The sequence below is a fragment of the Nothobranchius furzeri genome, chromosome 5 (genome assembly GCF_043380555.1).
Source record: "Nothobranchius furzeri strain GRZ-AD chromosome 5, NfurGRZ-RIMD1, whole genome shotgun sequence".
Taxonomy (NCBI): Eukaryota; Metazoa; Chordata; class Actinopteri; order Cyprinodontiformes; family Nothobranchiidae; genus Nothobranchius; species Nothobranchius furzeri.
In genome coordinates, this window is record NC_091745.1 from 64,444,908 (window position 1) to 64,458,914 (window position 14,007).

The 14,007-nt window shown below is 40.4% G+C and overlaps 1 protein-coding gene across 2 annotated transcripts in view; it reads right to left on the reverse strand.

The window, feature by feature from the left end:
• Positions 1-2,511: 2,511 nt before the first annotated feature.
• Positions 2,512-14,007, reverse strand: part of dgkb (diacylglycerol kinase, beta) — a 115,016-nt gene continuing 103,520 nt past the window's right edge. For both annotated transcript variants that reach the window (XM_015949822.3, XM_015949821.3), the window contains 3 exons: positions 10,335-10,455; positions 10,163-10,223; positions 2,512-4,313 (listed from right to left, as the gene is read on the reverse strand). In XM_015949822.3, coding sequence (XP_015805308.3) covers positions 4,206-4,313; positions 10,163-10,223; positions 10,335-10,455 — 290 coding nt within the window. In that variant the 3' untranslated portion in view covers positions 2,512-4,205. The remainder of the gene's footprint in view (positions 4,314-10,162; positions 10,224-10,334; positions 10,456-14,007) is intronic.

The window sequence follows — 14,007 nt, forward strand, 5'->3', positions numbered from 1 at the left end:
TTGCAATGACGTAGTTTTTTGGGTGGGGACAGAGGGTAAATTTTTGTCCCCTGCACTTTTTACTGTCAAAGTAGGACATTAAGCTTTATTAAATAGACATTGGTTGAGCACTAGGACCAAGCAGAAAACAACTGCTTGTGTTGAAGCCTGTTTCCATTACATATTTTTTGTATACTTACTGTAGCGCTCGCTCGTGTCCTCTGGTAATGTGGGTTGCCAGATCCAGTGGAAGCAGATCCAAGAAAGATACCCTAGGGAAGGGGTGAGTGTTCCGTGACCACGCTTCCATTCAAAACTTAGGATGTATTTGCATCTTCCTCAGTAGTGCATGGCGGACTGCCTTGCTGATGGACATAGTGAGTACATCACATTGTTCGTTGTCCAAAAGCATGCAGAGGCAGTTTGAAAGACAACCGTAGATTCCGCTCTACGACTGAGTTTTGTCTATGGGTCGTGGCCAGACAATGTTTTCACATATAAAGGATGGCTTGACAGGTTAGTTGTCTTCTACAATGAGCTGATAACTGAGAATTCCCAAATCTCCTCTTTGGTTGGGATTTTTTTTGAAGTAATCCCTTTTGGTGGTGTTTATTTTCACTTTCGTCCGGATAACAGGCCAAACCGTATAAAATACCTTCAAAATGTGGGATACCTTGCTACAAATGCCTATGGTCTCAGATCTTTTGCTGCTTTTTTCCAACACTAAAAACCTACTTGTAAACAACTGAATGTAAAATAATTGTTTGCATTTAGTCTTTTTTAAGATTTAGCCAGACTGGTATCAGTGCAGCTGTAGGGTTGATCTCTGACACTGAAGTTTACCTTCACATCAAACCTTTGACTGAAAGATGGACATATCAGGTCAGTAGTGGTCATGCTGGTGCCATCTTGGATCCAGGCAGTGTTCCATTACCAGGCAGGTGAGTTTGATTTGAAGTGAAGCATTGTGTCATTCCTGATACCTTAGAGGAGGAAGAAACGCAGGTCAAGTGTTGCTGCCCGCCCACCTGACTTGGAGAATTGCCACCAAATGTATTATACCTGTAATTATTACAAATTTCCCCTTTGGTCTTATTTTAATAGTTGGAGTTGAAACAATCAAAAAAAATGTTTTTTCTATTTCTTATATTTAAACTGAATGAGCTGCTTAAACTATCCACTTTGTTGACTTTACTCCTCCGTAATGGCTGTTTTACACAAATCCTGCTTGAATGAGTTAAACCAGTTGCTGAAAACTGCATACGACTTAAAGCTGAACTGTCATTATCAGCTGAGCCATATTGGCAATCTGAAGTATGGCAGAAACTGTTTTTTAAAACATAAATTTAATATTAAGAAGCAAAAATAATGATTTTAAAAAAAGTTCAGGTAGCAAAAAACCTCGTGACTCGTAATTTGACGTAACACATGATGCATACGAACACCTGCATTTAGGTGTATTAACAAACTGTAAATGGTGGCATATAGAATGTACACCACGAGGAATTAGAATTTTTTTAAAGGTATATTATTTGACTTTTTATTATTATTAGTCATGCCATCGTTAAATAGCTTGAAACTGTAAAGCTGCCTTAGCGAATCTACAGAACAAGCTAGGTCTTGAACACAGACATGATCACAGAACACTCACCCCTCTGGTATCTTTCCTGAGACACCTCTGCTGGAACCGGAAACCCGCAATGCTAGAGGAAACGAGAGAGCGCTAAACACCAGTGACTGTTCTCTAGGTCCGAATGTCTGTCTGTGACTTCAAATGGTGTTTTGCTTTTTGGGACTCTGGTAGTTTCTAAAGTTTAAGTGGTAGCAGCCGGCTGTTTCTCCTCTGATATTGTTGAGCTGTTAACCTCTCACACCATGATGTTCTGTTGCTAAATACACGAGTGGGTAATGAATGGAAGACCCGGGGAAGTATGGCCCTTCTACGAGACAACCGATCCAATGTTTGCTTTTGGTCCAAAACGTGTTATTGGAAGAGATTTTTAGAAAAATGTGAGAGAACCACTTTAATAATATCATTTTATCTCCCTACAATATATTTATAGCTATACGTCTATTAAAACATTGATTCTCCCCCCTTATTTTTCCTTTTTTTCTCCATTAGAACATTATTAAGAGGCATGAAAAAATTGTTTGAAGCTCATGTTTCCAAATTTGCTATTGCAGTTGTAGCTGTGGGTCAACGTTTGTGCATCTAAAAACAGATATAAATAGTTCAAAGAAAAAATTGAATATATTACATTACCATAACTAAATTAAATGTAAGCCACTATGTTTGTTGAGTCTTTTTGAAACAGGCTCCTACAATTATTTAAAATTAAACAAGTTAACATTTTAAACGCACCTAGAAACACTTTTTGAGTTTTTTATTATTATTCTTTTTCGGTTCAGCACAGAAAAATCTAATCATTCATGTATTTTAAATTAATCCAATATTTAAAGAAAAATAATCTTAATTAAAAAAATTCCACTCCATGATTTCAACATTTAAATGATGTAGAAAATGCCATAGTCTTAAGGTTTATGTTTCTTTTTTATTAAAAATCAGGAGAATACAAATTTCAGTTTTACTTAATGCACTACACATCAAATCAGTTGAACTGTAATTATGAAGAGCAAAGACGACACACTTCTAACGAAGCCAAACTTCAAAGCACCACCAGAACAAAAGCCTTTTTAATTGTTTCTTTCACTTTTTTCTGTCACCTTTGACAGAACTGACTTGTTTGTAGGCAAGCACAACATGGTGTGAGTTCCAGAGTGAAGCAGGAAGCATGTAATAAATCATACTGTGTACAAAAATACAACCTCACTGTACAAATGGTGCACTGCACAAAGTGAACGTGACTTTTCTCCACCAGTGAATGACACTTTGAAAAAACTGAAACATTCTAATCTACGTGTATTCATGCAGAAGTGAGATTTGGGACACTTTGGAAAAGTTTTGTCATTAATGGAAGAGAAAGAGATATATAAATAAGTCAAATCAATGCAACACTAAACAGATTAATGCAGGTCATTTGCATAAGGAGAATTTGAAACTTGGTTAAACTTTTTTGGGGGGTTTAATAGAGTAAATTTCCAAGGTAACAGTAACACACCTGAGTAAAAAAAAACTTCAACACTGCAGACTTTCATTAAGGATCCTAAATCACACTTACAAGGTAAATATTTTAGGTCAGCAGCAATTTTTTTTGGTTTTTACAGTCACTGATAAATGCAGAAAACAGAATTTTATACCTAAATAGCTGCAACTTTTCATTAATCATCACTAATTTAAAGTTCTTCATTATTCAATAAAAATGCAGCCATCTCAAAGCCATCAACGCTAAAAGTCTAGATTAAGAAAATAATCCATAAATGTCTGATCAGTTGATCACTCATGCAATAATAGCAAGTGTGCACAGCAATAGTAAGCTGTCTGGAAATCTCTCGTGCAACATAAAACAAAAAGTTTCATGCATTTTTTCCATGAACAATCCATGATTATTTCCAATTTTTCCACAGAAAGAGCAGAAACACATCCAATCAAAGTGTGCCAAGGATGATTCGCAGGAAGCGGAGAACAAAAAAGAAAATGTTCTGTTTTTGAAGTCATTCATGAATGAAGTTCACTAAAAAGAAAGGCTGAGCAAAGAATTTTCACCTCTTACGAAACACGATTTAAACCGAAGCCACAAACTCCAAACAGGTCATCTACAGCAGCCGACGCAGCAGCCTCCTTCACCATCCATCATGCATCAAGGGAACACAACTACAGAAAAAAAAATCACCAGAAAACTTAAGTAAACCAAGATTAAATAAATAAATAAATATATATATAAATAAGTTAGTAAATATCTCATGTACATGTCGAGTTGTTCCACGTGGCACAGAGCGCAGCAGCCTAATAAAAACAAAAATAAATACAAACAGGAAATAGAACAGAAGTGGACTTCCAGAAATAACTCGAGTATTTTTGGAGCTAAACTACCCATCGAAGATCAAAGAGTGAGTCCTAAATGCAGCTCGTTTTGGATTCAACGAGGACCTCTCAGTGACGTCTTCATGCTGCAGGCAACACAAACCGAACCTACAGTGTGCTACTGGGGCTTCTGGGCCAGGGGAGAAAAACAGGCGTCAAAGTCCCTGTTCTCAAACGGACCGGGTCTTGAATAACTTCGCCTCTGCATGGGTGTGAGATCCAAATGTTTCCAGGATGTGGCGTTTCAGTCCTTGCTCTCAGTGCGTGTTCGTCTGAGGATGGATGAGAAGAAGCTCCGACCTTGTGGCTGCCCCATCAGCATGGAAGCCTGGTTTTTGTGGACGATCTGAATCTGAGATCAGAGATGAACGTACAAGGTTATCGTTTCAGTTTGAGAGTGCCTCATATTAACTTTGATGCTTCAAAAGCAAAATTTTAAAAACACATTAAAGATGCTCCTGCAAGGCAAGATCATTATGCTGATTTTTGACCCGATCCTCATCCTCTGACAATTTTAAGGATGTATCTGATTACCATGACTGTAAAGATAATCTTATCAGATATTCCTCCCATGTGTGGTGTGTTAAGAGCACTCTGGAAGCCTTTTGGAACTGCTTGGATTATAAATCTAGGCTTTCAAACCTGGATTCAAGGATTCAAAAGGTTTATTTGTCACATTCTCAGTCATACTGGTACAAACTGCTATGAAATGTAAAGCCTGATTTGTACTTCTCTGCCTGCATGGGTGCGGAGACACACAACACCATTATGTTTCAGTGCAAGGGCTCTCTGACAGGCTCGCTGAGGCCGACAGAGACATGACCAACTTTTTCACTGTCCATCAAAAGTGACGGAAAGCGCAAACTTGTGATTGGTCAGGATGCTACATCCTTTAAAGAGACAATGTGTAGTTTTTATTGTTAATCTCTGGAAATATCCATCGAAATGTTGTTGAAAATTAATTAAATGATGCCCAGTTGTTGAAAAATTCTCATGGCTTCGTAACATATAACCAAAGAAATCAGGTCTAAAAAAATACATGGGAGCTGGTCTAAAGCCTGGGGCACACCGGAGCCGGACACTTCGCCCCTGAGATTTTGAGGAAACAAGTGGTCAGACAGGACACGCCACACCCTGAGCGCTTCTTGGAAAGTCGCCCGATAGTCACAACATCAAGCAGGACTTCAGAACAAAAGGCAGGAAATGACTCTATTGTTTATACGTGATCAGACTTGCTGTCATGTTTTGTGAAACTCTAATTCATTAACAGTGAGTAAGTACGCTTAGTATTAGAATATTTTAAGATCAATAGTACTTTAAAGTCATCGTTAAAATTATTGTGCCGTTGGTTGAGTTTGTGCCGTAAAGCCGTTTCGTGTCATAATGTCTGTTGTAAAGTACACCACAATGTTGTACACAGCCACGCCGTGGTGCTTGAGATAGAACTGGTGCCTATCTTCAGCACCTAGGTGCGACGCTTCTGGGACATGGTCCTCCCCGTGTGCCCACTCTCATAAACTATAATGGCTTCTATTTCAAATGAAGGCGTGGCGCGTCTGCCTCCGGTGTGCCCCAGGCTTAAGTCTCTGGTAGACGCCATATTAGATGCCATGTTTCCTTCTACAGGAGCCCATGAGGACAAAATGCATTTACTAATTTGTAACCAACGGTTACAAAACTTTCACCATTCATAAACGTTGTTGTATTACTCATTTACCTCTACCAGTAATGGAAGGAAGTCTGATGTGCGTGTCATTTCGCTGAAGTTTGCACTGCCCAGGGCTTTTTGACCCTAATGGACTTCTGTTGGTAAGGTCTTACTCCAACACAAAAATACTACTTGCTTGCAAGGATTTAGGTATCTTCTGCCCCCTATTGTCAGGAAAAATACACACTGTCACCTTAACTTTGTCAACTGCACCGCCATTGCCCCATCAAAAAATATATATTAAAAGATAGCCGAAGACATCTAGTGTCAAACAAGGCAGATTGAAAAACATCTTGTGGAAAAAGTCTGAAAATATGAAAGTTTTTTCACTCGCGACTGAAGGAGTACAAAGATATGCAACAAGTGTTTTATTCAAGAATGAAAATGATAAGAAACGTGTGTTTATAGTTGGTGACCGCATGAAAAGGTGGAGGACAACGAGGGACAGCTGGCAATTGCTAATTACGTGACTGCGTAATGAATGGAGGACGAGTGGAAGTGCTGTGGTTTGATGAGATCATCAACCGAGTGGTCCAATAAGGGCTGGGCAATAAATCGACAATGTATCATTATCAAAAATTCTCACTCTTATGATAATCTTTCCCATGTCAATAAATTAGATAATAAAAGACGTGTGTAGGTTGGCAACGTTCATGTCCCTTTAAGAAGCTGTACCACCTTGAGTCACATAAAAATGTGATTCAACTTAATACACGTAACAGCCCCATCTAGTGGACAACTTTCGTTTCTGCACATGTAGTTTTCGTCCTTTTATTGTTATCGAGGTGAAATCCTCAATATATCGTGATATTGATTTAAGGCCATATCGCCCAGTCCTATAGGTCCAATAGTTGCTTTCGGTCCAAAACGTGTTAGCAATCGAGGTTTCTAGACAAATATGAAAGAACCACCCAACTATTTATCTGGGATTTGTTTATTTATCTCCACAATATATTTACAGCTATACTGTGTTAGAACGTTGTTAAAGAGGCATAAACAACTCTTTTAAGCTAATTTGATTTCCAAATTTGCCATTGTAGCTTTAAAGATGAATACACGGTTTAATTCTTTGAAAAACTAAAAACAAAAATCTCCGTCAACTAAAACTGACTAAAACACTTTTGAAATGTATTCTGCTAAAATGGACTAAAAGTAAAGCTAATTTTCATTCAGAAGACTTAGACTAAAACTAAGATGCAGTAGCTCAGGAGGTAGAGCGGGTTGTCCAGTAATCAGAAGGCTGCAGGTTCGATTTCGGCTCCAACCAGAGAATGCTGCTGTTGTGTCCTTGGGTAAGACACTTAACACAACTTGACTGCTGGTGGTGTTCGGGTGGACCAGTGGCGCCAGCATTCGGCAGCCTCGCCTTTGTCAGTGCGTCCCAGGGCAGCTGTGGCTACATCGTAGCTCATCCCCATCAGCGTGTGAATGGGTGAATGACTCATTGTATTGTAAAGCACTTTGGGGGGTTGTAGAACCCTAAGAAGGTGCTATGCATATACAGGCCATTTACCATTGTTCCAAAAAATATTACTTTTTTAGGGGTTTTTGAAAGGTCACTGAGGGGTCAATGATTCAGATTCACCTTTAATTCTAAATTAAATTTATCACAGTAACATAACATTTTGGTCAACAATTCATTAAACTCAGTGCCACTGAGACAGAATTTGATTCGGGAATTCAGCAACAACAGAAAATGCTGGCTTATAAATGTATCTTTGAAAGTCTTTAATGTAGACAAAGTTTCGGAATCCCTGGGGTCTATGACTCTATAACAACTGTTATAACCTATTAAGAACAACTACAATAAAGTTTTCTTTTGGCATCTAACAAAGATCAGAGATTATGCCTGTTTTTAGAGTCTGATTGAGAATGAGCGGATCATTAAACTGTCGCTTCAAGAGTCTCACAACACTAACGGGGAGACACCATCTGCATTCAAAGGACTCTTCAAAGCAAAGCTGCCATTTATTAAATTTGCACTCTGACTCTGTGGCAATTACCAGCTTTTGTTGACTTTCTACCATCGCAGGAAAATAAAGTAACATTTTCTGATGCGCACTCTCAAAGAAAACACTGTAACCTTTCTGGGAAAACTCAAAAGAAGATCCGAAGAATGCCCCAAATAAGATGTTTAAACAATGCATTATTATTATTACTCTTGTTGTGACTTGTTTCAAAATAAAGTGGCTTTTGGAAATTAGAACAAATGCAATTAGTAATTAGTTAAGTTTTTTTTTTCTTTTTTTTAGAATCGCATGCTTTTTTGTATTTGCAACAGTGCAGAGCCAGTTACAGTCGGGGATGCATGTGAAGATAAGATGCAAATAGGCTGATGGTGTAAATAAGTTTTGCATGCAGAGTCGTTGTTGTTATTAATTACAGGAATGACATCCCGTCTGAACTGAGATGTTCCTATTAGTATTTACCAGGTTGACTAAGTTGGCTCTGACTTACAATAGGCCAGCTGCTGTTTGTGCTGCTTTGTTTTTATTTTGAACTTGACTTGTTTCTTTGCTGTGGCCAAATCAACTAATAATACCTTTATCTGTCCCTTAGTGGGGAAATTATTACTGCAACAGCTTAACTACAGAGGATAGCAGCAGTAGCACACAAAAGACATAGCACCAGATTATAATTGTAAATTAAGACAATCAAGATAATTATTGCACATGACAATATTAGTAGTAATATTGCACATGTCGGCGATGATATTTGTAGTGGAATGTTACAGATGTATGGGTTCCACATTAGCAGTGACCATTATAGAGTCTAACAGCAGCAGGAAGGAAAGACCTGTGGTATCTCTCCTTCACACAGCAAGGATGGATCAGTCTGTCTCTGAAGCTGCTCTGCAGAGCAGACAGGGCGTCCTGCAGGAGGTGTGAATCATGATCCAGCATTGATCTGAGTTTTGCCAGCACCCTCTCGTCCCCCACCTCTCGTACGGAGTCCAGAGGACTCACTTTCCCACATGAAACTGCAGCAACCAACCTGTACCTGGACCTTGTCCTTTGGTCCAGGTCCTGCCAGCATGTCTTCATAGTTGAAATGACATACATCAGGAGGCATTCAAGCAGAAGAGGCTGCGGTATGAAAGCCTAGCAGCTGAAGCGGAGGGGAGGGGATGGAATGTGAAGGCATGGCCAGTGAAGTTGGGATGCAGAGGTTTTGTAGCCAGTTTTGAGGGAAGTAGGGATCAGAGGCCATGCCCAAGGGAGGGCAATCAAAGAACTTTCCACTGCAGCTGAACAGAGTAGTCACTGGTTGTGGCTGAAACGTAGGTATGCAATTTGGGCTACCAAATGATGGTGTGGTGCTTCCGTGCGACATACACCCAGGTCTGATCAAAAAGGGGCAGGCCAACCTCGGAAGAGGGTGACTTGGGATAAGTGGCCAAAACACCCAGTGAGGTCAGGACACACAACTGAAGATGTGTCGCACTGAGTTCTGCACAAAATCCGGCTAAGCTCACTCCGAAGAATAACAGTGTCATTCAATTGTTGTGCTGAAAGTTAGGGATCTTTAACCGCAGTCCTAGTAAGATTCTTGCATAAAGGACTTGTGAAACTGTCCAAGACTCAAAAATCTCTGTAAAAATAAACAAAAGGCTTTTAGCACAAAAAGGCTTTTGGTTCCAGTTCATGTGAAGTTCTCCTAGTTGTCATATGAACCTATGAACTGCCTAATTTCTGCGTTTATTTGTAAGTGAGAGCATTTTGTCTGCAGCACTGCTCTAAATCAGATTGAGACAGAAAGCCTGAAGTCTGGATTCTACAGCAATAAATGCAATTTTAGTCAACAGTTTTAGGAATATTCATCATGAAACTTACTGAAGAAAAAACTTAAAATGTCAAGATTTTCATTAGGCACTCACTTTTCCACAGGCTTGTGGAAAAAAGCTTTGGAAGTAGGAGTTAGCCGTATGACGTCACATGGAAAGTGCCAGGATTTGGAGTCTTATTTCCTTATATTTCGACATCTCTCCATTGATTGGCTAACAACAACGTGACTCTACCGTAGACTGTTTACTCTGCAACGTTGATGTTTTATCTCCACAAAAAACACGAGCCTGAAGGAATTCTTGTGGTGCGGTTGCTAATGCTAACGGTTAGCTTCAACTAGCCGAGATGCGCTCTGCTCTCTCCTGGAGGCTAAATTAACAGCCTTCAGATGAAGGCTAACTTTCAGTGTAACATTGATCAGACAGGCTTTTTCTAATCCAAACATTTTACTGTTTTTACCGGCGACTAATGCAGGAAATAAGGATTAAATATTATTTCACGGTTAGTCTGCATGTTAAACTCAGAGCGACTGATCATATGTCAAAAACATCTAGGAAGAATCAGTTTCTCAGTGAACTTGCTCTTTCAAAAAAGATTTTTGACGTTTTTTATCCACGATCCAACCAACATGACTATATCTGTGTGTTAACCTTTTGGCCGACTGACTGCTGTGCGTTTCACTCACAGTGAATACATTTAATGACTTACCGTGCACGGAGTCTGCATCCAGGGCTCACCATCAATCTGCATCGGGAGGGATTTAGAGGTTCTGCAGGTGATAAACAAGAAAACCTGTAACTCCACTGATTCCTGCTCCATATTGGTTGGAAAACATTTCTCTTATTTAATTTGAGTGGAAGTTTCTGTGTTAAAATCTGACCTGATGGTCACAGAGGAGCACTGAGCCAACCGTCTCCCTGCGCTCTTCAGACCAGTGTAGATCTGGCCCATCTCCATGGCTCCTTCCAGCCCCACCACCTCCAGAAGCTGGTCAGACAGATCTATCACAGTGCAAATGAATAAAAAATACTCAACTTTAGGTCATTTCTATCAACATGCTAACTATGTCATACAGGTTAATTTCAAATTGTTTGATTCTATTTAAAAAAAGATAATTTGTTACTGAAAAAAACAAAAAAGACCCACTGATTTTCTCTTGTTGTTTATTATACTAAAGTGGTTTAAAAAATAAAATTTCAACGTACAACAAGCTAGAAAAGAAATAAAAATAAATAGAAATAAAAAACAGGAAGTGATAAATGAGACTTCAGTCATGTTGCACACTTCAGACTTCTGCTCCTGAAACATTTAATCTTCACGGTTGAAAAGAAAAGCAACAAGCTATAAACAAATCAGCAATTAATTAGATTGCACCGGCAATGCAAAGCAATCTTGTGATAATATAATTATTAATTCCTCTTGTGTTTTTCAGTTATGAGCATTGATTTTGGCCCTGCTGGAAGCCCAGAGTCACGCAGGGCCCATCTGTTTCAGCCGCTCGCTCTGACTCCCTCTCTCTCACGACTCGTCCCTCTGCAGATTAAGAATCTTCTGCTGCACCGCCGGGAGTATTCCGACACTAATTGAAAACACACCCGTCTTTAGAAGCGTGAGGGTTTGTCAGCTGACGTTGTGCAGCTCCGCGGCTGTCGTGTTCACGGGAGTCGTGTTGGCTTCATGAAGGAGTGTCGCGAGTGACCCTGCTGTTGTTGGCGGGCTCTGGTGTCCAGCTGTCTCCTTAGTGATGGACATGCGTCTGCCCCTATCTAAGTGCACGACTGTGAGTGTGGAGCTTTCCAGGGTCAAAGGTCAAAGTAAGAGAGTTTGCATGGATGCGAGTTGACCTCCTGCACTGAGATTTAGAGCTGTTTGTGACTTCTCATGTTGATGCAAACTGCCGAGGCTCTCCCATGCTGACGCGAGTGATGGACAGCATCACCCTGCTGATAAGGATTCCTCACTGCTTGTGTTAGAAAAATCATCTTTACCCTTAAAAGTTTACTGAGACAAAAAGCAGAAAGATTTCTGATCCAGAACAACTGCAGGATGTTGAAAAAGCCAACAATGTACTGGTTTAGATAAATGATAAATGACCCGCACTTGTATAGCGCCTCTCAGAGTACGGACTCCAAAGTGCTTTACACTACAGTGTATCATTCATCCATTCACACACACATTCACACACTGATGGTGATGAGCTACAATCTAGCCATAGCAACCCTGGGGCTCACTGACGGAGGCGAGGCTGCCGAGCACAGGCGCCACCGGTCCCTCCGACCACCACCAGCAGGCAAGGTGGGTTAAGTGTCTTGCCCAAGGACACAACAGCAGAATTCTCTGTCCGGAGCTGGGATCGAACCTGCAACCTTCCGATTACAGGACAACCCGCTCAACATGTTGAGCTACTGCTGCCCCGGATGATTTTCGTTATCAGGGATCGTTTCGCAGCAACTTTTATCCTTTAAAGTACAAAAAGTAAAAAGGACAGTCATGCATGCTGCTGAGAAAGATGCTACAAGAAGGGAAATAACCATCAGCATTGGAGTAAGTGACATGTCCTGCATTGAGGTAACCATGGAAACAGTAACTAAACTTCATCTACATGATGCAGGAGCATGTTATCACCCACAGAAAATGCTTGTTTGAGAACAGCATCATGAATAGTTGATTTTGTGCAAATTGTTACGGTTTAAAGCAAACACCTAAAATCAAAATGAGAAATGTCAAAATAATGTCTGTGACCAGTTCATCGATGAGGAGAAGGAACGTCCTTCTTTTACAGCTTTTGAAGGAAGTCGGCACAGTTCAAGCAGAACTGAGGTATTTTTTAAAGAGCAAGTCAACCCCTACCATATTCTAACTCCACTCCCACTTCATGTTTGAAAAATGCAACAAATGCTGTTGCGTGGCAGACCGAGAGGGCGGAGCTGCTAACAAACACACACACAGGCTCAGGACAGCATTGTGACATCATAATGTACCAGATGACATCATAGCATACCTCTTAGCCAATAGCGGTGGCAGATTTAAATTAGAATACAGTGCAGAGTTTTTTCCTGACAACGGCACAACTGCCAGTTTTAGGCAGAATATAAAAATTTTAACTAAGATGCACTGAAGTGCCAAATTATTGACGACACATGTCTGCAGCACGATTAGACACTCGTTTATTTAGTTTATCAGCAAAAAAAAGTTTATTTGGGGGTGACTTGCTCTTTAAATAATGGTTTTTCTGTGATCAAAAGCTGCAAAATGTGGAGACAACTGATCGAGATCGGGCCTAAAGCATACAAAATCAACAGTTATTTTTTCTTCATCAAAAACATCCAAAAAGCAGTTTTTAGCTTTATAAATGCATCCTGTTGTCTCAGTTGAATATCCTCTGCTGGGCTGCCCATGCTGTTGTGTCTTCCTGCCCTGTCCCTCCCATCCAGCCTAAACAGCACGCTCGTACCCTGGACTGTATACACTAATGCCCAACCTCTCCTTTTCGCGAGCAGCGAGCAGGTGATTTAATCTCTGCACTTTAGAATTGATTCTCTTTATTAAGATTCTTAGAACCTGAAAATGTGTGCTCCAGATGACCAGTTTGCCGCTGGCCGTGTGTGTTGCCAAAGCTGCTTTCTTTGTTTTCTTCTTGGTCTGTGATGCTTTTCTGAGGAGCTAGGGTTACGTCATGACATGGTGGAATTCACACGGGTGGGGTGGGGTTTATTCGAATCAAAGCAAATAAATTCTGGGTTGATGAAATGTTTCAGGAATGCAAGAATCTTTGGTGTGGGTGAGTTTTGCATTGTGTAGTACACAAGGGGTAAGCGATGAACACCTCACGACAAACTCAAGAAAGTGTGCTTGTTGTGTTCTTCTATCGCCTTCAACCTACGTAAACCTCTGCATGTCCACCTACAACTACGGCAAGCCTGAAGGACAACAGACATCAATAACAGCAATAACCTCCGGGTCTTCTGGGTTTTCAGACTCGAGTGTCTGATTTGTTAACATGAGTAGTTTTAGCATGTATTTAGGTTTGATGTTCTGCTACCACATGTTTGAGATGGAGCTGAATGCTACGGGTGAAAAAGTCACACGGTGTACGACTTACAGCTTACAATAGCATGATGTAGAACCTTTAAAGCTGAACTTATTTTATTTTGAAAACAGGCAAGTTAGTTATTGATTGGTTGATTCCAGTTTTACGGAACATGATGGGCTTTCCACTGTGCTTTCCAACCCAATTACCTCCCTCCCCTGTCCAAATGGAGGTGGCGAGCACTGATATGAGGAGAGTCCCCAACCCACCACCCCACCTAGTGGACACTTATGTTGTGTGATGTCTGAAGTCTGTTGCATTTCTGTCTGAGGTGTTTTTTGCATAGCAAAGCTGCTCTCCCTGTGGAGGGTAACTCTGAAGTGCCTTTTTTTCCTCCACTTGACTCAGTCCTCATGTAAACCCTCTGATCTCAATTAAGGTAGCGCGACTCGGGTTGCGAATGACCACAGTCACCAGTTCTTGTCATGTGTCTTTGTATGTATGTATGTCTGATCTCAGAATT